The sequence below is a fragment of the Antechinus flavipes genome, chromosome 2 (genome assembly GCF_016432865.1).
Source record: "Antechinus flavipes isolate AdamAnt ecotype Samford, QLD, Australia chromosome 2, AdamAnt_v2, whole genome shotgun sequence".
Lineage (NCBI taxonomy): Eukaryota > Metazoa > Chordata > Mammalia > Dasyuromorphia > Dasyuridae > Antechinus > Antechinus flavipes.
In genome coordinates this window covers 650,403,004-650,428,312 of record NC_067399.1, presented here as the reverse complement: position 1 = coordinate 650,428,312, position 25,309 = coordinate 650,403,004, and the positions used below count along the sequence as shown (strand labels likewise).

The following is a 25,309-nucleotide window of genomic DNA, read 5'->3' as shown; positions in this document are numbered from 1 at the left end:
GCTGAAGAGATAGAGGCAAATCTAACCGAGCTCGGTAAGCGAGTTTTAATTCCAGGTTGAGGTAACTGTAGTCACTGGTATAAATTTGTCCGAGGTCTAGCACTTAGCACATTGCTTTTAGTTTTTAAATTAATTAATTTTAAATTTAATATTTAATTAATTAAAGGCATGTAATTGTTTGACTGATCGATAAGGAAGATACTCCAATAACTTGATATGAAGAGAAATGAATGCTAGACTATAACTGAGCAAGTATTTGGGTGAGAAGTGTGGGGAAAGGTGATAGAACCACAGAATTATAGAGCTGGGCCCTATAGCATCTGACCTCCAACCCACTTTACTATATCCTTTCAGGGCATCACATAAAGCACTTCCAGCTGGAAGACTCCCCTAGGCTCCAGGGCAGAACTGCCCCTTCTCACGGTCTGGAGGCCTGGCTTCTCACTCCAGGGACCAGGGAGATGATGGTTGCCATCCCGGGGGTCCTCAGTGACCCCATGTCGGCTGGCCAGCTGGGGTGGGGGGGGAAGGGGGAGGATCTTTTCTCTTTAGGCCTGAGTATGCCATCAAGGCCTGCCTTTCCATCTGAGAGAAGGGGAGCCGGGGCCCAGTGTGAAAGCTTCCATCTGAGAGAAGGGGAGCCGGGGCCCAGTGTGAAAGCTTCCATCTCAGAGAAGGGGAGCCGTCCACTCTGGCCCAGTGTGAAAGCTTCCATCTTGGAGAAGGGGAGCCGTCCACTCTGGCCCAGTGTGAAAGCTTCCATCTCGGAGAAGGGGAGCCTCCACTCTAGCCCAGTGTGAAAGCTTCCATCTCGGAGAAGGGGAGCCGTCCACTCTGGCCCAGTGTGAAAGCTTCCATCTCCGAGAAGGGGAGCCGGGGCCCAGTGTGAAAGCTTCCATCTGGGAGAAGGGGAGCCGTCCACTCTGGCCCAGTGTGAAAGCTTCCATCTCCGAGAAGGGGAGCCGTCCACTCTAGCCCAGTGTGAAAGCCTCCCTTCTGTTGCTTACAGGGTTTGCAGATCCATTCCTTCAGCAGGCCCTCCCATCCCAGCTGGAGACCTTCCTGAAAAGTCACTTCAGCCCGGTCTGGAGAAGCTTCAACGAAAGCCTCCTCAAGCTCTCTGAGACGGTGACCAACCTGTCGCGCGCCGTGGACACCAACCGCCGGGACATCGAGAGCCTCCGGGAGATCGCTGTGCCCAAGGCCGACCTCCAGGAGCTGGGCACCAAGTTTGAATCCAAAGTCCAGGAAAACGCCGCCAGAGTCAACCAGCTGCGGCAGGACGTGGAGGACCGGCTGCACAACCAGCAACTCGCCCTGACCCACAACCTGTCTGCCGTCAGGGCGGACACTGATCTGAAGGTGAAGAAGCTCCAGAAGACCCAGGAAGTTCACCTGCTCCTGAGCAACGCCAGCGCGGCAGAATCGAAGGAGGAGCAGGAGGCCCAGGGGAAGCTCGGGCTGCTGCAGGGGAAGCTCGGGCTGCTGCAGAGCAACCTCTCGGAGCTGTGGGGGGCCTCCGGCAGCAGGGAGAAGGAGCTCCTGAGGGCCCTCCGGCAGTTCAACGAGACCCTGGCCAAGCACGAGGAAGACATCAAGGACCTCTTCATAGATTCCGACGAGAACTTTGAGCTGGGCACCCGGCTGGAGGGGCAGGTGATGAGCACCGAGAGGAGCAGCAAAGCCATGATGGAGGAGCTCAGGGTCATCCTGATGGAGAAGTCCCTCATCATGGAGGAGATGAAGGAAGACTTTGAGAGGCAGATCCTCGACCTGAACTACACCCTCCACCACCTGCAGGGGAGCCACTCGGACCTCATGAAGTACGTGAAGGACTGCAATTGCCAGAAACTCTCCTTCGACCTGAGCCTCCTGCGGGAGGACCAGAGGAACGCCACTCGCTTTCTGGAAGAGACCCACTTGACCCTGGAGGACCAGAAGATGCTGGAGAGCTCTTCCATCAAGGCACTGCGCAACGCCGCCGAGGACCTGGCCGTGTCCGTGGACGCCCAGAAAGAGGAGCTGGCCCGGGCCAAGGGGAGCATGGCCCTGCTCAAGGGGCAGGTCCAGGCCCTGGCCGGGGAGGTGGACGGGCTGAGGCGAGTGGACAGACACGTCTTCCGGGAGATCCGCTACCTCAACAACTCCTTCAGCTCCCTTCTGGAAGACGCCCTGAGGCACCAGCTCGTGCTGGTCACCCTGTTTGGGGAGGAGGCGCTGGAGGAGATGGCCGAAGAGGGCGCCAGGCTGTCTTTGACCTACGTTCAGATGGAAGATGCCCTGCATTATACGTCGGGCAAGCTGAGAGAACACGCCAGGGACCTGAAGGCCCTCGGGGAGAGGGTGGATGTACTGGAGAGTGCGGGCCGGGCTGGGCCACAGGACTCCGGGCAGCCCGAGGCAGAAGTCTGGAGCAGGGCGGAACACCCGGAACCCAACCAGGAAGCCTCCGATGGGGCCGGCCTTCAAGAAACCGACCTGGCCAACCTGAAGAGCGAGATCACGCTCCTGGGCACTCAGATGGAGAAGCTGGAGTCCCAGATGAGCCACAGCCAAGGGTGCTGCGGTCCTGCCGGGGAACGGCCCCTCGTCCCCTCCGTGGAGAGCCTCCAGAGGGACGTCAGGGCCGTGAAGCAGGACCTGGGCCAGCATCTCCAGCTCTTCCAGGGCCTGTTTGGCAACTACGGAGAGCTGGTGGCCACGAACGTCAGTCTGGACCTGGAGAAGCTTCGGACCGTCCTCGACAAAAAGGGAAAGAAGCAACGGAGAGAGGAGGGGTCTCATCGAAAGAGGGACAAGAAGCAAGTAGAGAAATGGGGAGAGCGGCCATTCCCCGAGAACGGGAGGAGCGACCAGGCCCCCAAGCTCCCTGGGGAAGGTAAGAACTGGAAGGTGTTCTATGCTGGGAGGGGGGAAGTCTCCACAAAGTGGATCCTTAGAGGTCAAATCTACAGATGAAGTGAGGGCCAGAAAAGTTAAGGAACGTGTCTAAATTCAGAGGTAGCCAATTCATGCATCAATCTATATTTATTAAGCACTTACTATGTGCCAGGCAAAAGACAGTTCCTCCCCTCAAGGAGCTTCCATTCCTCTAATATAGGAGAGAACTTGCAGATACATTTGGCAAAGATACTGGACTGGTTTGCCATTTCCTTTCCCAGCCCATTGTACAGATGAGGAAATTAAGGCAAACAGAGTGAGGTGACTTGGCCACAATCACCCCAGCTAGGAAGTTTTTAAGGACAATTTTGAAGTCAAGTTTCCCTGACTCCTGGCTCAGTGCTTCCTCTATGCCCAAAGGTGCTGGAATTAAGAGCGGGTGGGAAAAACCCACAGAACAGAGGGGACAGAGCCCCAGAAAGTCATTAATTAGCTTACTTATGGTACTACACCAGGTGCTTCCACATGTTCACCCTCAGCTCACTTTTAGCTCCTTACAATCCAGCTTCCAACCCCACAGTCTGTCTCCTCCCAGGTCACCAGGGATGTCTCAACTGTTAAATCCAATGGTCCTTTCTCAAGTTTTCAGTCCTTCTTGACTGCTTTGTAGCATTTTAAACTGTTTATAGGTGTATAGGTTTAGAGCTGGAAAGAGGATCCCACAAGTCAAGTCCAAACCCCTCATTTGACAGATGGGGAAACTGAGGCCTAAAGTAACTAAGAGAAGTTGCTTGCCTAACTGGGAAATTTAAGTGAGAAGGTCCTGGTTAATTGGAGTTTTAAAAAAATTCATTTTAAATGAAATACTTTGCAAAGAGCAGTGAATCTGTACCTGAATTCTGTTTACTATCTGTGTGAATTCATAGTGAACAGTGAATTGAGTTGTGGTAGATGACAACCGAGGTCCCTTCTCCCCCTCGTTCAATGGTCCTGAATCCCTAATTGTAATAATAACAATAGCTAACATTTCCATAACACTTTCAGATGTCTGAAGAATTTTAAATATATTATCTCATTTCTACTATATACATGCACTCCAAATAATGATGATGCAAACATGAGTCTAAAATAACAGCATAATTTTAAGATGAGAGTGAACATATCACAACACATTCACCAAAGATAGATTTAGGTACAGTAATTATGTCATTTGGGGGGCAGCTAGGTGGCTCGTCTTTTGAGTTCAAATCCAGCCTCAGACACTCATCAGCCGCGGGACCCTGGGCAAGTCACCTCACCCTGTTTGCCTCAGTTTTCTCTTCTGTAAAGTGAATGGAGTAGAAAATGACCAACCAGTGTCTCGGACAAGAAAATCCCAAATAGGATCACAAAAGGTCAGATACAACTGGAATTGTGTCATTTTAGTTGTAGTTGTAGTCAATCCACAAGCATTTATTAGGCACTTACTACATGCCAGGCACTAGGGATACAAAGAAGGGCAAAAACCCCATCCATTGCCTCAAAGAGCTCCCATTCTAATGGGGGAGACAACTTTCAAAAAAAAGTATACACACACACACACACACACACACACACACACAATACCTATGGTAACCTCAGAGGGAAGACACTGACTGCGGTTGGGGAGGGGCACTGGGAAAGGCCCCCAGTAGAAGGTAGGACTTGATGTGAGTTTTGAAAAAAGCCAGAGAAAGCAGGAGACAAAGGTAAGGATGGAGAGTTCTAAGAGTGGAGGAGAGTTTGCTGCAAAGATACAGAAATGAAAGAGAGTTTTGTATACAAGGAAGGAGAACAATGTAGACAAAGTAGCAAGAAGTACAAAAAAACTGGAAAGCGAAGAAGGGGTCAAGTTATAAAGAGTTTTCTTTGGTCCTGGAGGTAATAGGGAGTCAGTGATTTTTTTCCCTGAAGAAGGGAAGATCATGCTCAGACCTGAACACTTTCCCATGATCTATTATACTTGACTAAATATTTCTCCATCTTTAGTTTATTAGAGCAAACATTCATACAGGACCACTTGATTTAAATACGAAATGAAAAATAGGGATGTAATTTTATTCAGTAGCAAGAACTACTTGAGCCCTTTGGATTCTTGATTGAATCCAAACCTAGAGGCATAGGATCACAAAGTTTATAAACCGAGTTACTCCCCAAATTAGTCAACACTCACAAATTACTGATTAGCCACAAATGGAGTGACCTACCATTTCCTTTAATTCACTGAAATAACTAGAAAGAACTCAAATTCTATGGTTAACATCAGGCGTTCACTTCAAGAGGACAAGTACCTACTTGAGTCAGGAGAAGGAGGTTAAACTCATTAGCATTTTTCAGTTCCAAAGGATGTCTGACAGTTTTGCTTTTAACCACACTCTTTTTACTGTCCAACACTTCAAAACACCCTTCAAAATACATTCAGAGTGAAGGGGATTTTGCCTGACATCATTCAAGCAAGTGAATTGCTTCCCTAGAATAAACATCACTTCTGTCAGATAGTTGGATAACTTTGGGAAGGTAAATATGAGGCAGCCACATGAAAAGAATACCAGCTGAGATTCTTCCTTTGACCGGGGCGAGGGAGAAATCCATTCACCGAAAATATCTAAAATGAAAAAAGCAATGATCTAGTTCCTGAGCTGAAATGGACGGTCCCCTCCTAAAGATGCTCTTCTTACTGGAGTTTATGACACTTCTCTCCCCTGATTTTTCTCTTACTACTGTTGCTGTTGCTTCTACTGCTGCTATTATTGACATTGCATTTGCTATGGGCAAAACTTTACAGAAACTCTCTAATTTGATCATCACAACAACTCTAGAAGGAAGGAATTATTATCGTCTCCATTTTGCAGATGAGGAAACTATGGCAAAAAGAGGATGAGTGATTTGCCCAGCATTATACAGCTAGTAACCATCTGAGGCTGGATCCTGACTCTAAGTACCTGGTGCTCTATCCACTGAGCTGCCCTTTACCTGGCAGACTTTTCCATAGGATTTTCCATTGCTGGTTCATCCATCATTCACATTCTATCCCCCATACTTCAGTGTCACCCATCTCTCTGCACCAGGCCTCTTTTCTGTCCAATCTCTTCCCATTTCCAAGGAGATAATTCCCAAATCTATTTATCCAGGTCTAGTCACTCCTAAGCTCCAGTCCCAGATAGACCCTAGATAGATCATCAGTCCTAGGTCACTATCTGCCGGGCATCTCAAATACAGTGTGTCTGAAACGCTCTCCCTGAATCTCTCCCTCTCTGGAACTTGTTTCTGCCAAGAATGTCACTCAGGTTTCAGACCTCAGTGCTGTCCCACACAAGCATCATTCATTCAATCAATAAGCCTTTGTGTGATTGTTTAATGCCTATTGCGTGCCAGGCACTTGGGAAGCAAACACAAAACTGAAACTTGCCCAGCAGCACTCAAGAAACTTACCTTCTAAATGGGAAGAGACAAGGCACAAAAGCTGAGAGATTAATTCACCGGATGTAGGTGAGACCTGGCGGGGCTTAGGGACTGGTCTCAGAGAGACGATGACCTGGAGAAGATGGAGATTTTAAGAGTGAAGTGAAGCAGGAAAGCTTTCAAGGCTGAAATGACGACGTAAACAAATACACAGAGACACGGGATATCGTGTCAGATTCTGGGAACAATTGCAGGCCGGTCTGGCTAACACAGAGAGTGAATGACTGGTATAATTATCCGGGAAATGTCAGCTGGGGACAATCTGTGAAGGGCCTTGAATGCCCAAATGAGGAATTTGGATTTTATCCTCAAGCCAGAAGGGAATCCTAGCAATTTTGGGGAGGAGGAGTTGAGAGAAGAGGTCAGATCTTTGTTTTGGGAATATCATTATGGCAGCTGTGGAGAGAATAGTTGAAGAGCAGAGATATTAAGGGAAGGGAAACCAATTAGGAGGCATTTGTGAATGGATGAGGGGAGTGGCTGTTTGAGCAGAGAGAATTAGAATAGACATTGTAGAGGCAGAAGCAACAAGACTTGTTGACCACTTGGAAATGGAGGTTGAGGGAAAGGAAAGAATGGAAAATGACTGAGGTTGAGAATCAGGATGACTGGAAGGATGGCCATGGCCTTGACAGAGATAGGAGTATCAAGAAAAAAAGGATGGTGGAGGGTGGAAAAGGGGCATGCAAGGTCATCAAGGTTTTGGATAAGGTGAGTTTGAGATGGCCATGGGATACAAGGTTGGAAATATCCAAAAGGCAGCTGGTAATATGGGGCTGGAGTTCAGGAAAGACTGTGCTGGATATATTGATCTGGGAGCCTTCTATATTGGGATGATAATTGAACCCATGGGAATGAATAAGATAGATCACTGAGGGAAAATATAGAAAAAAAATCCCATCCCAGAGCTGCTCATTTGTATGGGCAGACATACATGCCCATGTACACTCTCTGCATCTGCCATTCCTGAGAGATATCATCCCCTATTTCTTCTCCCTTTTGTGGCTCCCTTTTATAGACCATCTACAAAAGATGTTTCTGCTTCTTCTTTCTCACTTTTTTCTTAACTCAGCCTTATTTAACCAAAACTGTGCTCTCCAGAGTCACCAATGATCTTTGAATGGCCCATTCTCCCTGATCTCTCTTTCTCCTTTGCCATTGTTGATCACTCTTCTTCCTGGACACATTCTGCTATCTGGTTTCTATGGTATCGTGTCTGCATCGATATTTCTGTCTCCTCCCCTAGATCTTTGTCCAGACCACATCCACCCACAGTGGGGCTCCCCAAGACTGGGGAGCCCCCTTCTCTTCTCCCTCTCTATTATTTCACTTGGTGATCTCATCAGCTCTTGTGGTTTCAACTACCTAACATGTCCCTGCAGAGAATTCTCAGATTGGCTTGTTCAGCCCTAACCCTTCTCCCAATCTTAGTCTCTCATCTCCAACTGCCTTTTAGACATCTGAAACTGGATGTCTCGTGGACATCTTAAACTCAACACACCATCTTTCCCCTTATAGCCTCTCTCCTTCCTAGCTTCCCTATTATTGCTGAGGGGGCCGTCATCGTCATAATCGCCGAGGATGTCAATCTATGACTCATCCTCAACGAAAACACGTTTATGGAATAGTATTGAACTTGGAGTTAGAAAAACTTGAATTGAGTCTCATATTCTTTCTAGCTAGGTAACCCGGGCAAATAACTTAACTTTTGTTTGCCTCAGTTTCCCCATCTCTAAAATGGAAGTCATAACAGCATCTACCTTGCAGGGCTGTTGTAAGATTTAAAGGAGGTAATATTTGTAAAAAGCACCTAGCATGTACCGGACACAGAGTAGGTACTGTGTAAATGGTAGCTATTACTATTACTTATTTCTCACTCTTTCACCCCTCATGTCCAACCTGTTATTAAAGTCTTTCCAGTTTAGCTTTCAAACACTCTCTTTTTTCCTCTGGCATTGCCACCACCCTGTTCAAGCCCTCATCCCCCATATCTAGATTATTTTAAGAGTTGCTGGTGGGTCTCCCTGCCCCAAGATTCCCCCCACTCCATCTATCAAAGTGATCTTCCAAGAAGCCAAAAAGAATGAGAGAGAGAGAGAGAGACAGAGAGAGACAGAGAGAGACAGAGAGAGAGAGAGATGGACACACAGAGACAGAGAAAGAGAGTCAGTGACAGAGACATAGAAAGACAGAGACAAATGAGACAGAGACAGAGAAACAGAGAGATAGAGTCACAAAGAGAAACAGAGAGACAGAGATAGAGAGTGACAGAGACAGAGAGAAAAAAGAAAGAGAGAAAGAGAAACAGAGAGACAGACACACAGAGAGATAGAAACAGAAACAGATAGAGAACTGCCAGGGGAGAGTAATGTCATGGACTATGAGATCAGAAAATACTCAGACAGGCTGACCTTCCCTCTGTAGAGGGACAGTGAGAGAGAGACACACAGATCGACAGACAGAGACAAGAACAGAGAGAAAGAGAGAGAGAGATAGGAAGAGAGAGAGACAGAGAGCGCGCGCACACACACACACACACACACACACACACACACAACACACACACACACACACACACACACACACACACACGCGCAGAAACTGCCAGGGAATCAGAAATATCTAGACAAACTGACTATCCCTCTATAGTGTGGTTAATGATAATAATAATGGCCATGATTATGGTAATAATCATAATAATAATTAACATGATGATAATGATAATAATAATTATTATATAGCCTTTTAGAGTTGGGAGCGCACTTTACAAACTTATTTGATCCTCACAGCAGCCCTGGAAGGAAGTACTATCATTCTTCTCATTTTACAGTTGAGGAAATTGAGGCAGACAGAAGCGACTTACCCAGAGTTCCATAGCTACTGAGCTCAGCTTTGAACGCTCATCTTCTTGACTCCAGGGGGTCCAGTGGTCTCTGCACTGCGCTGCCTGGACGTCCAGTTACCACCTGGCCATCCTTTATGGCAGGATGAGAAGGTGCCCCCTTATCAGAAACTAGGGAAAAGGAGCCGAGAATGGGGAGAAGGTTCAGGGATTTTTGAGAAGCAGAACCGGGAGAGGAGGGAGCTTCTGCTGGATGGCCAAAGTAGGAGGCCACGAAAGGAAAGGCTTGGAACGTCCCTCTGGGGGTCTGATAGGCCAGTTCCCTGTGACCCTGGCAGCCCAGGAAGGGAAATGATCCCCGAGGGGCTGCCCTTCCTAGGAGGCTCTGGCTGTCATGGCCAGCATCGAAGGTGGCTCTAGGCTTCTTGTCTCCTGAGGCAGGGTGGGCCGGACTTCCCGCCACGGCTCCATTTGGGGGGTTCAGAGACTGCTGCTGCTTAAGAATTCTCCTTTTCCTTAATAAATCAGGAGCCCACATTTATGAAGCCCTTCAAGGCTTACACGTTAGGTTCTGTCATTATCCCCATTTTACAGATTATAATATAGAGCAGCGTCCTGCGGGATGCCCTGGGCTGGCCGCAGTGACTAGTTGTGGGCTCCGGCCCCGCCGGTCCCAGGCCAGTTCCTTTCCACGTGGAAGTTCCTCCCAGTGGAGGAGGCGGGAGCCCTGGTCCTCAGAGAAGACTTGGGCCCGCGGAGTGGCGGGGACGGGGGTGGGGGAGGGGGTGGGGGAGGGGAAGGGATCCGGGCAGAGTCCCCAGATTCACGGAGGACCTGGGTCCCGGATCTGCTATGTTACACCCCCACCTGCTGACGGAAAGTGGGATGGCAGCCTGGCCAAAGCCTCCCTCAGGGTCTGCTGAAGACGTCTCAGAGCAGAAAAGGAACAGAAGGCTGCCGGTCCGACCCCGCCGAGGCTTCCCTCTACCACACGTCTCGCGAATGGCCCAGGGGCCGCTGGGTGGTTCCGTGGCGCCCGAGCACTGAAGAGCAGTGTTCAAATGCTGCTCATTTACCCGCTGTGTGCTCCGAGCAGCTCGTTTCGTCTCTGGTGCCTTGGTTTGTCCATCTGTAAAATGGGACCGAGAACAAGAGCCCCTCTCTCCCAGGGTAGTTGTGAGGAGCAAATGAGGTAATATTTGTAAAGCGTGGCGGTGATTACTACTGCTGACGCCTCAGTAAGGGGTCACCCAGTCTTCACGTAAAAGCCTTCCGATTTAGTGGAAAGTGTTGTCGCTTTACAAAGGATTGTAAAGGAATACAAAAGGGGGGGGGGGGCACTCTCCTAGATTTTGAGCAGGATTTCTACTTTGGAGACCCAGCCCGATCCGTTATTTTACAGATGAAATCTCGGAGCCTCGGGGAGGTTAGCGCTTTGCTCCAGATCTGGACCCAGTTTTTCTGTGCAAGATCTAGTACTCTTTGCCCCATGCCATCCTCACAGCCTAAAGTTTACTCCCTCCAAGTCAGCAGGTTCTTATTAAGCATTTATTAAGCACTTAATGCATACCCAGCACAGCGCTAACCACTCAACCAGGGCTAAAATCAGGCAAGGACTAGACCTTGCCTTCAAGGGGGCCTCTGATTGGGGGGACGGCAGGCTCGCCATTCCCACGTTGGTACAATTGCCCTGGGGCAAGACTTTACTGGGCTCTCCTTCCAGTTCTGCCGTTGCGCTTCCGCTTTCCTTTGCTCGGAACCACGATAACGTCTCGCGCCCTTCCCGCGCCCGCTCGTCGCCAGGATCGAAGGCGGCTCCGGAGTGAAACCAGGCCCGAACCTAAGGCCCACCGTGGGCAGGTTATTTACTCTCGAGCGGCCACGGGGTGGCGCCAAAGTGCGCACGATGCGAGCGCTAGACTCAAAGGGCCGCGGAGGCTCGCTAGCTGCGGGATCTCCAACAAGTCCCTCCGCTGCCTTTGCCTCAGTTTCCCCATCTGTAAAATGTGCTGGGAAGGAAGCGGCAAACCTCTCCAGTATCTTTCCCAAGAAAACCCCAAACGGGGTCATGAATCAGACGCGAGGGCGCGCGCACACACACACACACACACACACACACACACACACACACACACACACACACACTTTCCTCCTCTATAAAATGAAGGGACTGCATGAAGGGCTCCAGAATCCACCTCCCGCTCTAGATTTTTGTGACGCTGATGGAGACCAGGAGGGGGCGCCAAATGAATTATCATCACTAGCATTCAGTAGCCTCTTGCCACATCATTTTACGGGCGCCTCCCAACCATCCTGTAGGGGACGCGCTGTGATGAGCCCCGTTTTGCAGAGAAGGAATCCGGGCTGAGAGACAAAACTTCGAATGTCTGAGGGGGGGAATAAAGTCCAGGTCCGCGATCCATCCGCAAGGCCCTCGTGGCCCCTCAAGTTCCAGGACTTAGACTAGTGGGGTAGCGCAGCTCTCATGCACTAAAACACTTCGGGGAGTGGGAGGTGGCAGGTACCGCCCTTGCGTGATATAGAAATCATATAAATATACATGACTATATATTTATATATAATATATATTCTATTTATGTATTGCACATCTATGTATATATAACTATAAATAAGTCCACCCCTGTGAAAGCGAAGCTTTAGATCTGGATGAGACCTAGAAGATCGTTAGCCCAAATTTCTCAAAGTGCGACAGAGGAGGGGAGCGAGCTCCAGTGACTTACCCAGTCACACCTAAGTGGCGGATCAGGAGGTGACACAGCAGGATCTTTGATCTCAAACCCCTGCGCTCGCAGTGCCCTGGCACTGGGGGAGGGGAAGGAGCAGATTTTCCTTAGATCAGAACTTCCATAAAGACCTTCCTTCAATAAGGAAATCATTCGCTCGGACGGTTAGGCTCTGGACGAGTGGCTCAGCCTGCGTGAGGCGAGGAATGAGGATAATGATAAGATAGCACGGGGCACAGGGCAGTGGGGGAGGGGGGAGGGGCGGGAAGCCCTCGGTAACCCTGAAAAGGCTCCACAGGTGTGAACTGTTACCGGAGTTCCTCTCAGGGGGGGTTTTCGCTTCCTTCAGAAACAAAATGGTAAAGACGGATAAGAAAGGAGATCAAAGGAGGACTTGGAAGCACATAGTTTTGTTAAAGGGTAGTGGAGGGGAGGGGGTGGGGCAAGGGACCCACCAGATCCGCCAGGTAGGTGAATTTCAAAGCGCTCCGGGAACTCCTCGGGTGGGGAGGAAGGAGCCCGGAAACTCCCGGCGGGGACACACCGGAGCCGCTCATCTACACCTCTCCCCTACTAAGTGCTCTGGATTAAGAGCACGAACAATAGTCTTATTTTTTTAATTACCTATATTTTTATTATATAGCTTTTTATTTACAAGATATATGCATGGATTCAACATATATAGGACTGCTTGCCATCTGGGGGAGGGGGTGGAGAGAGAGAGGGGGAAAGTCGGAACAGAAGCGAGTGCAAGGGATAATGTTGTAAAAAAAAAAAATTATCCTGGCATGGGTTCTGTCGATAAAAACTTATTTTAAAAAAAAAGCTATATGCATGGGTAATTTTTCTGCATTGACAATTGCAAAACCTTCAGTTCCAATTTCCCCCTCCTTCCCCCGTCCCCTCCCCCTGATGGCAGGTAGACCAATACATGTTAAATATGTTGAAGTATAAGTTAAATACAATATATGTATACGTGTCCTAACAGTTATTTTGCTGAAGAATAATAGTTTTAGAGTTCATTCTCATTTTATCACACCAACAACCTCTCAAACTGCAAGGTGATCACCACATTAAAATAATACGGGGCAGGAGAATGTGGATCCTGGAGAGGGAGGAACTGGATTCAACTCTCACCTTTGCTATTTGCCGTCTTTGGGATCTTTGGGACAAGTTTGTTTTTTTTGTTTGTTTGTTTTGTTTTTTTCCTGTATTTATAGAACGAGGAGTTTGGGTTAATGTGCGAGGAGTCTCCTCCTCCCAGTTCTGAATCTGTGATTTATCTTCTGTATCCCCCGGAGCATCCCAATTGGGCGGATGTTGTTCAGTCATTTTCAGCCACATCCCATTCTCTGGGACCTCATTTGAGGTTTTTTGGGGGGACAAAGATGGTGGAGTGGTCGGCCATTTCCTTCTCCGTTTCATTACAGATAAGGAAACTGAGGCAAACATGGTGGAGTGACTTGCCCAGGGTGATACAGCTAGTATCTGAGGCTGGATTTGAATCATGTCTTTCTGACTCCAGCCCAGAGCTCTGTCCGCTGTGCCCCTAACTGGGACGTATGGAAGATGCTTTAAAAAAAGTCTTTCTGATTGATTTTTGCTTGGAATAAATTATTTTTGTCAATGGAAAGGAGAAAAGCATCAAGTATCTAATTTTCATAGAATAATAATTGTAACGCACCTGGACAGAGCAAACAGCATCACTCCCAGCCCAGTACTGTGCTGTTTGGTGCATGCTTTGGGAGGAAATTATTTTTTAATTTCTAGTTGCCCTATTGCCTAAATATTTGCCAAATTTGAAGTGGAATAGAGAGGAATGGGATCCAATATCTCATTCTGGACATCACCACATGGGGTGGGTGATGACGAGATGGGCCTAGAATTAGGCAGATCTGAGTAAAAATCTGGCCTCGGACACTCACTAGTTGTGTGTCTCTGGCAAGTCACTTAACCTGCCTGCCTCAGTTTCCTCATCTGTAAAATTGGAATAATCCTGCAACTCTCTCCCTCTCGGGAGGCTGCAGTGAGGAAATGGATTTGACAAAAGCTATCTTTATCTAAAACAGGCTCATGGACCTTTAGAGGTTCATCTAGTTCCTCCCCGCCCCTTAAATTTCAGATGAGGAAAATGAGGCAAGTGAAGTGACACAAGTAATGTGAGATTTCTAATTCAGCTCCCTCACACTCTCTCATGCGTGCCTGTTCTTCCTGTCTGCTTTCCAGGACCCTCCGTGGCCTTTTACGCCGGATTTCCTGAAGGGACTCACGGCCTTCGGCAGCCAGTGAAGTTCAACGTCACTCAACTGAACCTCGGGGACTGCTACGTCCCGGAACACGGCTTCTTCCGCGTGCCGGAGCGCGGGATCTACCTGATTGCAGTGAGCGCCGAGTTCGGCCCGGGCCCGGGCGAGGGTCAGCTGGTGCTCGGGGGCCGACTCAGGACGTCGGTCTCTAGTGGCTCCGAGGAGCCCACGGCAGCCGGAACAACGACCGCGGCCACTTTCGCTGTGGCCGAGCTGCAGAAGGGAGAAAGGGTTTGGTTCGAGCTCACCAAAGGCTCCCTCGCCAGGAAGAATCCCAGTGGGACCGCGCTGGGCGGCTTCCTGGTGTTCAAGACTTGAACCCAGAGCCCCGCTCTGATTCCTCTCCCCATAGAGGCTCTGAGTGCCGGGACCGTGATCTCGTAGTCCTGCTGCGGTAGCCCTACATGCTCCCTGGAAGCCTCTGGCCAAAGCCCGTCTCAGGCTCAAGTCTCATGCTCTGGGTATCCCCGGATATCCGGGAGCCCGGAGAGGCCGGCTATGGTCCACAGATTCGGCCTTGAGGATTGGGCAAGTCCCAAACTGGGGTTTGGCTAAAACCTAAAACGAGATTTAAAGCCCCTCTATTGGGGGTAGGGCTGCCCTTGACTCCCTCCGGGAGGCTCTCCACCTTTTCTGAGACTGGCAGTTTTTCTAGAACTCTTCAAACCTCTTCCCCTTGGTTTCTTTCCCATTGTCTTGAGCTGCACCCGTAGGGAGAGACCTTAGCTGTCCACTATAATTTAATCGTATTTATTGAATAGGGTGCTAAGTATCCAGGACACAAAGAAAGGGAAAAACAATGTGTCTGCCCTTGAGGAGATCATGTTTTTATGCTGGGAAACATCAAAGGAAACTTGACCAATTCAAGAAAATGGCAGCTTCTTTTTGTATTGGCTAAGAATTGGAAATCAATTCTCCATCAATTGGGGAAGGCTGGGCAAACTGGTGTTTGTAACGGAGTATTCCTGTGCTATGAGAAATGACAAGGAAGATGATTTCAGAAAAACCTGGAAAGACTTCCTTGAACTGATGCAGAGTGAAGTGAACAGAACCAGTTGAATATTGTACATAGTAACATAGTATATAGTACACAGTAACATAGATATTGTTTGATAAAGAATTATGAAGGACTTACCTATTCTCAGCAATACAATGATCCAACACAATCCAAAGGACTTGTGATGAAGTATTTTATCTGCCTCCACAGAAAGAACTGAGATTGATTGACTACGGACTGAAACATGCTATTTTTCTCTTTCTTAGTTTTTTTCTATTCTAGTTTTCTTGTACAAAATGACCACTATGGAAATGTTTAACATAATTGCACATCTATAACCTGTATCTGATTGCTTACTGTGTCAGGGAAGGGGGAAAGGGGGACTCCAAATATTAAATAAACATGTTTAACAATTGGAAGAAAAAAAAGAAGAAAGAAAAAAGAAAATGGCACCTCCTAAGAATGGATGTTTTTCAACAAGAAAACTCGATTTGAGGCATTATTAGTAACTTCATGACCATAGGAGATAAAGAGAAAACCAAAAGTGGTCAGGCAAACCCTAAGACCAGGGCGTTTGAGAGTACCAGAGGCCCACAGAGAAAGTCAAATTCGTTTCTTTTGCTTTAGAGATGAGGAAAATGATAAGAAATTTCTGGCTCCTGGGCATGAAGAGAACCAGGATCTTTCCCTTGGCATCTAAAACCTTCTGGGTTCACTCATAATTTCCCTTTTATTGATAAATATTTCCCATCCTTCCTTTTCCCTTTGATTTAAGATGGAAGGACACTGGGGTAAATTGTTTTTTTTTTTTTAATTTTTTTAAATGGAAATGTTTTTCTTAATGTCTCACAAATTCATAGATTTTTATTACTATAACTAGGATGTGGTGACCAAGGCTTTGATCTTGGGCAGGGAAATTTAAAGAGTTATTGAAATGGGAAATTATAAAGAAATACTAAGTAGCACCTGGTTTCATTACATGGGAAGCCACCAGACCACTGCTTCCTTTCCCAGTTGGCTTCAGCCCAGCTAAGTTCCATTCTAACTCAGGTCCTGCTCTACTTCTCTCCCCATCCCCCTCATCCCATTGCAGAAATCCCTCCAGCATAGGCCTATTCACTATTACTTCTCTTCAATGATTCAAAGACAACTTGTTCTAAATTGAAAAAAAAAATCATAGTTATATTCTCCTGTTAAAGATTCGGGAGAATTCTAAGAGCATCTTGTTTGACAGAGGAATAAATTGAGGTTCAGAGCAGGGAAAGAGTTTGCCCAATGTCATATAGTTCACTGGCTAAAGAAGAATCTGCCCTCCAATTCATATCTTTTGACTCCAAGGCCAGTGTTGATTTTTCCTGTATACTCTATATTCTATATGCTATACTCTATACTATTATCTAATGGACCTCTACACTAGTGCACTCCACATAACTTCTAATGACCTTGGTATTCATCAGCACTTCTACTTATAGGAAAAGATGAAAAAGGAAAAAGAATCAAAGCTCAAAAATAAAGGTCTCTTTCAGTTAGGCCATTTGAAATAAAACTTTGTCCTTCAGTTCCTTGTCATTTATTTGTGTTAACAAAAATGACTAACAAAAGGAAAAGGTTGAAACTAAAATTAAAATGGAAATATTTGGGCTGTGGGAGGTTGATCATTTTAGTTTGGTCTCCTTCATTAAGGAATTAATTATCCATTAAAAAAACCTGTGCAAGAGATACAAGGCTGATAAAGCTTCATGGGTAAATATAGAACTAAAAAAAAAAAATCTGCTTTTTCAAGTGAGACTAATTTTAAAGAAGATCAGATGCCTATAGCAATTATAAATCAACTAAGGGAATAAACTATCACATTAAGAAATTTTTACAAAATCCCCAAACATGGGCCTTATACTCAGAAAAAAACCTAATCATTCAATAAGTAATTTGAATGATTAAATAATAAAACTTAAAACACTTTTCCCCCTCTATCTAAAGTCACACTCCCTTTTGGTTAATGAGAAGAGAGATTTCTAGAGCCCTAGTCAGAATTGATTCATAGTCATTAATGTTAATAACTATGTGTGTTTGTTTTTTGTGTAGTTTTACAATTTCATACTCTTAAAAGAAAATATCACTTGATAAACCAAGAATCACACTTAAAAGTCATTTCTTTGCAAGGTAGTAAAGCAATCATATGCGTGTTTGTTAGGTACACCCGACTAAATCCAAATAAAATGTTTGTCCTTTGTTCTCAAAAAGGACCAACCTAGTATTTCCTAACAGAAACTATTAAGTGATCCTCAAACAAACGTTTCTCAAGTGGAAAAAATTTTAAGAAACTCTGCTAGAGAGAACGTCTTCTTTCTTCCTCATTCTTCCTTGTCTTGCTTCATCTTGGATGCTTCTCAATGATTTCCCCAATGGACCCATAATTGTGACAAACACAACTGAGTAAACTAGCCAACACATTATCACTCTGTGAAAATGAATGCCCCATTCTACCTTAGGAGACCACCACCTCTAGTGGATGTGTAGATGGTCATTTCATCGATCGGAAGTCTTAAATCCCTCATTGTTACTTTCCTTTACATTAATTTGTTACATTATTCAATATAAATTATTCTAATCTTAGCGGGCAACAATTACCTTTGGGAGTCATAGGACCCTGGTTCAGAACAAGTGTGGGAATGTCTTCCTGGGGCCTCAATTTCTCCATCTGGAGGTGAGGAAGGAGTGTGCTCCAGACATGAGGGATGGCCAGAGCCAAGATGTGGAAATGGAGGGCGCACAGTTTGTGAGGATCTGAGAGAAGGCTAGTTTACCTGGACCTCTGAGTGCAGGATGGGAGAGAATGGACAGTGAGATGGGGAAGATAGACAGGTTGTGGAAGGCTGGAACAGGTATTTATGTCCTCATGGAGTGTACGCCCTTTGAGGATAGTGATTAACTTTTTTTTTTTTTTTTTTTTTTTGTAATCCAGTGTCTCACACCTGGCACATTATGAATTTCTACAATTCATTGAAATGTTTGTCGACTGATAACTATTTTTAGACAATTCACATGCTGAGTTCCTGAACATTTGATTACTGCACACGACCTTTATATAGTCTATGTGTCATTTATTATGGCTGACATTTTTATTTCATATGTGCAACATCCTCATTTATGCTCCGTGGGCAGTGCACCAGAGCTTTGCATGTTATGGGTAGCTACGTGAAATCTGAACGTAAAAGCTGTAGATTAAAGCATAGATGAATTGTTTTAACATCTAAGAGTAGCTGTGTGATATTGACTGTGTTTTACATTAATTTCTCTAATTATGTGATATGATAAAGTCTATGTCTTATGCTACATAAGCATAGATAATGTGATGGATCCCAGGATCCCAGGAACTGTCAGTTCTTCACTAAGGGAAGATGTAGGGCAGCACTTAGCACAGTTCTTATCATCCAGACAAGTGTTTACATCAAGTTAGCAAACATTTATTAATTTGTCCTGTTATTATGACAAAAAATCATCATAGTTTTGGGAAGAAACTAAATTACATCAAAAGATCCAAGCCCAATTTAACCTTCCTATAGGAAGCAACTACTCTGTGCTCTTGATTCTGTGCTAAGTGCTGGTTGAAGTCTGGAACCTGTTACTTACCACTTTTCTAAGTTATTAAAACTTTCTGAGTTTCAGGGTTTTTTTTGCCAAAAGCAGGGGTTGGACTAGATTCTAGGAGCCTAAGCTCATTTTATCACATCTATAACAAAAATGAGTATGAGACAGCAGAGGAGTGGATGTGGGTGGTGCGACAGCTAGGGACCCGGATTTCAGAGTCAGCTCTGAGTTCAAATGGGGCCTTAAGATATTTATTAGGTATGTGATCCTGGGCAAGTCACTTCACCTGTTTGCCTCTGTAAAAAAAGGGCACAAGAATATTATCTACCTTCCGGGTAAATATGAGGAGCAAACCTGTAAAGTGCTTAGCACAGTGGCCACCATATAGTAAACACTATATAAATATTAGTTACTATGGTGTCTGGCTAGGGTTAAATCTGATTCAATGTTCCAGCTACTGATTAATCAACTGGCTTTACTTGAAGAGAACATGACTGCAGCCAGTCAGTGAGTATCTTGTAGAAAAATGGGATTAATATTTATCCAAAATGTTTTTTAAACACAAACTATGTTCTGGATGCTGCACTAAGTGCTGGGGACAATACAGATGTAATTCCTTCCCTCAAAGAGCTTTCATTCTTAAAAGGGGGAGGGAAGGTACACAGAGAAACAGGTATAGAATATCTACAAAGTCATTTCAGGAGAGGAAATCTGCTTTTTACAGATGGTAGCATGAGAATGAACGTTGAATCATTTTAAAGGATGGAGAATGAGGAAAGACTGCACTCTAGATATGGGGGGGAGGGAGGTCTATGCAAAATCATGGAAACAGGAGAGAGATGCAAAGTCCCACCCTGGAAACTTCAAGCACACCAATTTGGCCAGAATGGGGAGTTCATGAAGAGCAATGAGCAACGATCCTGAAGAGCTAGGCCAAAGTCAATTTGGGAGACAATGGTGCTTCTTGGAGAGGGGAGTAACATGAGCATGTAGGTGCTTTGGCAGCTGGGTGGAAGATTCTCTTGATCAGGCACAGAAGAGAGGCAAGGAGACCAAATTAGAGGCTATTGCGTTGGTCTATGTGAAGCAGGAAGTTGCAGATTTAATTAATTATTCTTAATGACGTTTGCATAGGGAAGATGGCCTAAATGCTCACCCATTGCCATTTTATGGCAAAGTTTTTATTTGTAATTCTATTATTTCCATATAATTGACTTATTACTTATACTTCATGGATCTTTCCTTCCAGAGGAAAGTGGGGAGAAGAAGAGGGAAAGGGAGAAGAGGAAGAAAGAAAGAGAGACAGAGAGGTGAGGGTGGGAAGGAATCCTGTTAAAGGATTGAACTACAAAGATTGTCATTTGTGGCCATACTGATCAATTTGACCGTTATTACTGCAAGGTTATATAGTGTTACAAAAGTTTTCAAGAGTGGAAGTATTCCCGGACTTTAGCCATGCAGAATGCAGACCTTTCACACTTTCAGAGATGGTCTTCAGGCGTTCCTGAGGTCAAAATGAAAATTATCTGGTGGTCAATTTTCTAATGCTGAACCTCTCCAAATCCGGTGAGAAACAGGGTTAGAGACTGGGATTGGTGATAATTTCATTCATATAAGTAACTTCCAGATGAGCACATTCCCCCCATCAATCACAAAATCATCTTGTGACTTGCTTCCAAGGTCACACACACACACACACACACACACACACACACGCACACACGCACACACGCACACACGCACACTCTCCAGCACTTGAAGCTTTCCTAGGCAGTGGGGGCCTGCCAAAGCCTGCATTCTGCTGGCATGGTTTTAGAAAATCCGGATTCTTCGGATTTTAGGAGACATATTACAATTAATTTTACATGATTCCTTTTCTAAAAATGGGGAAATGCAACAGCAACCTTCTGCTGTGTGCTCCTGACTAGGTTACTGATTATGGAAAGGGGCTTCTGGCCACTACACAGAAACAAGCATATTCATGGTGAAATCCCTTTAGATTTGTTCAAAAGAAAATTAACCTCAGGACCCAACACAAGAAAAGTAGAGCAGCACAAAACACATTACTAGTATGTACTAAAATAAGGTTATTTACTTAAAAATGATACATTGGACATAATCTGTGTACAGAACAAAGCAATTCATGGTAAACTTAATAAGGCACCTTTTAAACCAGATGCTGTACAAAATACATTTAGTGTATTACCATTTAAAAGAGTAATCTACACTTCTGGTATCTAAGCAAGAATTTAATCAAACTGTTTATTTTATTTCATTTTCTATTTACATTTTTTTCTAAGTAAGGTATAATGGTTTTTTCCTTTTATACAATATACTACAATTTAATTTTAAAACGGGCATTTCAAGGGCAGTCACTAGGATGGGCTTTTAAAAGGTAGTGTATAGCAGTGGTGTCAAACTCAAATAGAAACAGATCCCTACAAGCCAAATGTAAACTTAGAATACCACAAATTAACATTATGTTGCATTGTATTTTTATTTAATTTGTTCAACATTTCCCAATGACATTTAAATCTGGTTAGGCTTTATGGGAGTTTTGCCGGAAGCATGAGGCAGCCATGAGTTTGACACCTCTGGAGTAGGAGAAGGAGCTTAAAGTCACCATGAGATGATATTGTATACTTTCCTCAAGCGATATGAATCACACTTTCCTTATGGGCCTCCCTGGGCAAGGTGTCCCATATTGGCTCTGTACCATCCTGACATACAGAATTCTACTATAAATACAATGTCCACTTCTCTAAGGAGTTTTTTCTCATATATATAAATGAAGCGAGAGAGAGAGCTGACATTGCCCTATCAATCAATATCTGACCAAAATAAATGATAAAAGCTCTTCCTTTTAAAAGGAATGGACATTTAAAAATCATAGTGGCATTTTTTTCTATCCCAAATGCTTTATTTTTTTTTTAGAAAAAATTAAACTTCAAATATATTTGGGGGAAAAATCAATGATTTAAAATAGGGAACCAATCCTAGGGAGAAAAAAAAAAAATAGGCAATTATCTCCTTAGCTAAACTTTTGCATTTCTTCTGGAACCTAGATTAGAGCTCTGAGAGAACAGATGTTGGATAAAAGTTCAAACAAATACTTCTAAACAAGAATTTCTATTTGATTCTAGGGAGATTGTGAAAGTCAATGTTTGACATTTTTGTTGCTCTCATTTCCAAAGGTAAAGTTAGCAAAAGGAAAAAAATCTTTTTAAATATAGCTATAGTAAATAAGAAATCTGGCACAATTTGGTTAAATATTATTTTTAGGCATTTCAAAATTTTTAAATTTCATTTAAATATTGATGTTAAAAGACCACAATAGGTAGGGGAATAAAACTCACGCTGGAGGGTATTCCAGAAAGGGTATCAGAAAAATTGAATTTAGTTTTCATACCTCTGATATTTGTTTGATAAGAAGTTATTATGTCTCAAATAAACTGGAAATCATTTTAAAATTCGACCATACCTACGATTCTACTAATAACCCAATTCCTTTATCAATTAGAAGAAAACAGATCCAAGCCAATGTAAACTCTTTCATTAGTTATGGGGCATCAGGCACACTTCCTTCTGATCAGTCTCACATCCAAGTCCTAGCACAGTTCTAAGTTCAGGAAAGACTTGCCCTGTGTCACCTAAATAGGCTGGTTTTAAAAAATAAGCAGATCCACATATATGCCCTCCCTCCCCAGGTCAATTCTTAAAACCTGTGTAGGCAGTGGGGCCTGCACTGGCATTGAACATCAGGGTCACCTCCAAGTCACAGGTAGGATATTTAGCTTAAATAGCTTGAAATTGCAATGAGACTGTGGGACCCTGTATATTTCACTGATGGGATAAACACAATTCTAAATGGGGAGAAAGAAATAGAAGGGTTCTAGCTGTGTGACCCTGGGCAAGTCACTTAACCCCAATTGCCTTAGTAAAAAAAAAAAAAAAGAAAAGAAAAATAGAAGGGTTTCTAAATAAGGTGACGTGTTTCAAGACTGTATTTGCTGTTCCTTATATTCTTACTGAAATATTTTGAATGTTATGATTTTTAAACCAATTCCTTATTAATAGTTTATTGAGCACAACTCTGACTTAAAATATTTTGTGATTTTTAAAAATTTCCCAGAAGGTTGCATTTTTTCATATTTCCTCTGTTTATAATAATAATAATAAATGGCTTCTTTGAGAGTTTGTAATTTTGTCTTGTCCAAAAAAAGTAAGGTCAAATTAGACAAAAATATTAAGATGGAGTTAATAAAAGAGCTTGAATCACATGGCACTTTAGATGATAGTATTTGTGTCCTTCTGTACAAACAGAAGCAAAACTGTTCTTCTGTAAGAACAAGCTCATGGGACATAGAAATCAATTTTAAAAAATGCTTCAACTTTAAAACATGACAAAGAGAAGCTTTATTTCAGATTGTAAAAATATTAAATCTTTCCAAACAGTTTCCAGTTAACTGCAAAACTGGTCTGCTTGGAAATACTCAATAGCTTCGACTTTCAATGCCAGTCAAGTTTTGGCAATGGACGGAAAAATGCTTTAAAAATTATCATTTTAAAAAATTACAGCCCTTTGTCATTAGTATTTCCATAGCACAACCCCATTTATTGTCTTACGCTGCATCCAAAAATAAATTTAAGTCTAACTTAATGGGCCCATGAATTGTTCTGCCAGAATATAGCATTAATACTTAAATGATTTCATAAAACAGAAATGTCCCTTGAGATAACTAGGATTCTATAAAATATGTAGCACTTTGTTAAATAAAATCTGTACATTGCGATAGTAAAGAAAAACACTTGGGTTGTTTGTTTGTTTTTTGCCTGACCCTTTTTCATTTGTTTTATAAACAATGGAAAAAAAATTTTTTTAAATCCCCCAAATTTAATAGTCTAGATAGTCTAGAACCTACTTAGTAGGTGTTGATAAGTTCACGTAGGTTCTGCAGTGTAAATTTCCAATTAGAACTTTCTCTTATATGGAAGAATTTAAATGAAATTATTATACTGAAAGCTGTTGTGAGTATATTGTAACAAAATAAAACCCTAGATTAGAAGATACTAATTTGAATGCATTCCTTTTGAAAACCCATCTACATTTCTATGTGTAAATGTTCTTCCTAACCATCTTTGGGTATTGTGTTTTCTTTTTACCTTTTAAGCCTGGGTTATGAGGTGCATGTGATCTGGTTTCTATGGCATGAATGTATGTGGACAAACATGACTATCCAAAGTGAAGGTAAGCATTAACACCCTGCAAATCAAGCACACTGTGCATTAGATATGTCATTTCCCTTTTAAAAGTCACTTAGAACAAACTGTACAGGACAAGGTTATAGGCACTTAAATTGCTAACAAAATCACCCCAATAAGTGAGTTCGTTCTTCAGGAGAGTCATCACATTGGGAGTTCCAACTTAAGATGATATTATGTTTTTCACAAAAACAGATTTTAAATTGTCAAAAAAAAAAAAAAAAAAAAAAAAGGAAAAAAGAAAAGAGGAATGAAGCTCAGGTTTAGAAGCATGATCTGAACTCCCTTTTGATTTTTCAATTGATACCAATTTTCCTGATCAGAGAAAATGTTGGTAAAGAAGCCAAATTCTCCTATGAGTTAAATGGTTTTTGTGTGACTGGCTAATCTTATTGCAACGATAATGACAGACCTGAAGCACCGACCACCCCCACCTTCCTGGGCATTCATTCCTCTTTTTTCTCTCAATCCACATGGCAGCAGAGGAATCCTGGCACACACACAACACAGATGATAAACTGTTAAAAACAGAGCAGTATCCCAAAATGATTCATAATCTACAGGCTGTTTTACAAAAGCAAGAATATGAACAGATTAAGTTTTATCAGGTAGAAGGCAAAAGCTTATATTTCTCCATCTCTGTTAAATTCATTTTCTTCTTAAGGCTTTCACAGAAAGCACCATAATATAAACATGCAATTCAGTACCCAGAGTTTACTGGAGACTCGTGAACGATGACTAAAGTCTCAACATAGCTCATAACCCCTTCTCCCCCCAAAAAGAAACACATTTAAACAAGGCTGTCCATAAATGTAGCATGTAGTGAACAGAAGTTCCCAGCATCATATTCTACAGAGTACTGAAATTATTAGCAGCCTGTAAAGGGGTGGTGAGGAAAAAGTCTAAGAACCACATGAATTTCCTCATCCCACTTCAATTCCACCCTTGGCTTGGGCGAAACAAGTTCTTGGAGTCCAATGCGGCTCCTGAGTGTTATATAATTGTCAAATCTTTACATCTTGGGATTCAACCATCTTGGCAAGTGTCTTTTTGATTCTCAATGCAGTAAGTCTTGAAGCAGGATTGTGAGCCCAGCATTCTGACATTAGCTTCAAGATAGCTCTTAGACACTGCAACACAGAGAAAACATAATGTGGTTTTAAAAAAGGAATATACTCCTAAAGACTTGTGACTATAAAGGAATTAATTT

The 25,309-nt window shown here is 43.8% G+C and overlaps 2 protein-coding genes across 3 annotated transcripts in view; one reads left to right on the top strand and one right to left on the bottom strand.

The window, feature by feature from the left end:
* MMRN2 (multimerin 2) overlaps positions 1 to 18,503 on the top strand; it is a 58,582-nt gene extending 40,079 nt beyond the window's left edge. For both annotated transcript variants that reach the window (XM_051982381.1, XM_051982382.1), the window contains exons 5-7: positions 1 to 34; positions 1,010 to 2,878; positions 14,173 to 18,503. The exon at positions 1 to 34 is cut by the window's left edge and continues 140 nt beyond it. In XM_051982381.1, the coding sequence (XP_051838341.1) occupies positions 1 to 34; positions 1,010 to 2,878; positions 14,173 to 14,570 (2,301 nt within the window). In that variant the 3' untranslated portion in view covers positions 14,571 to 18,503. The remainder of the gene's footprint in view (positions 35 to 1,009; positions 2,879 to 14,172) is intronic.
* Positions 18,504 to 20,911: 2,408 nt separating this feature from the next.
* Positions 20,912 to 25,309, bottom strand: part of BMPR1A (bone morphogenetic protein receptor type 1A) — a 104,818-nt gene continuing 100,420 nt past the window's right edge. Inside the window, exon 13 of the mRNA XM_051982384.1 lies at positions 20,912 to 25,229. Coding sequence (XP_051838344.1) covers positions 25,104 to 25,229 — 126 coding nt within the window. The 3' untranslated portion in view covers positions 20,912 to 25,103. The remainder of the gene's footprint in view (positions 25,230 to 25,309) is intronic.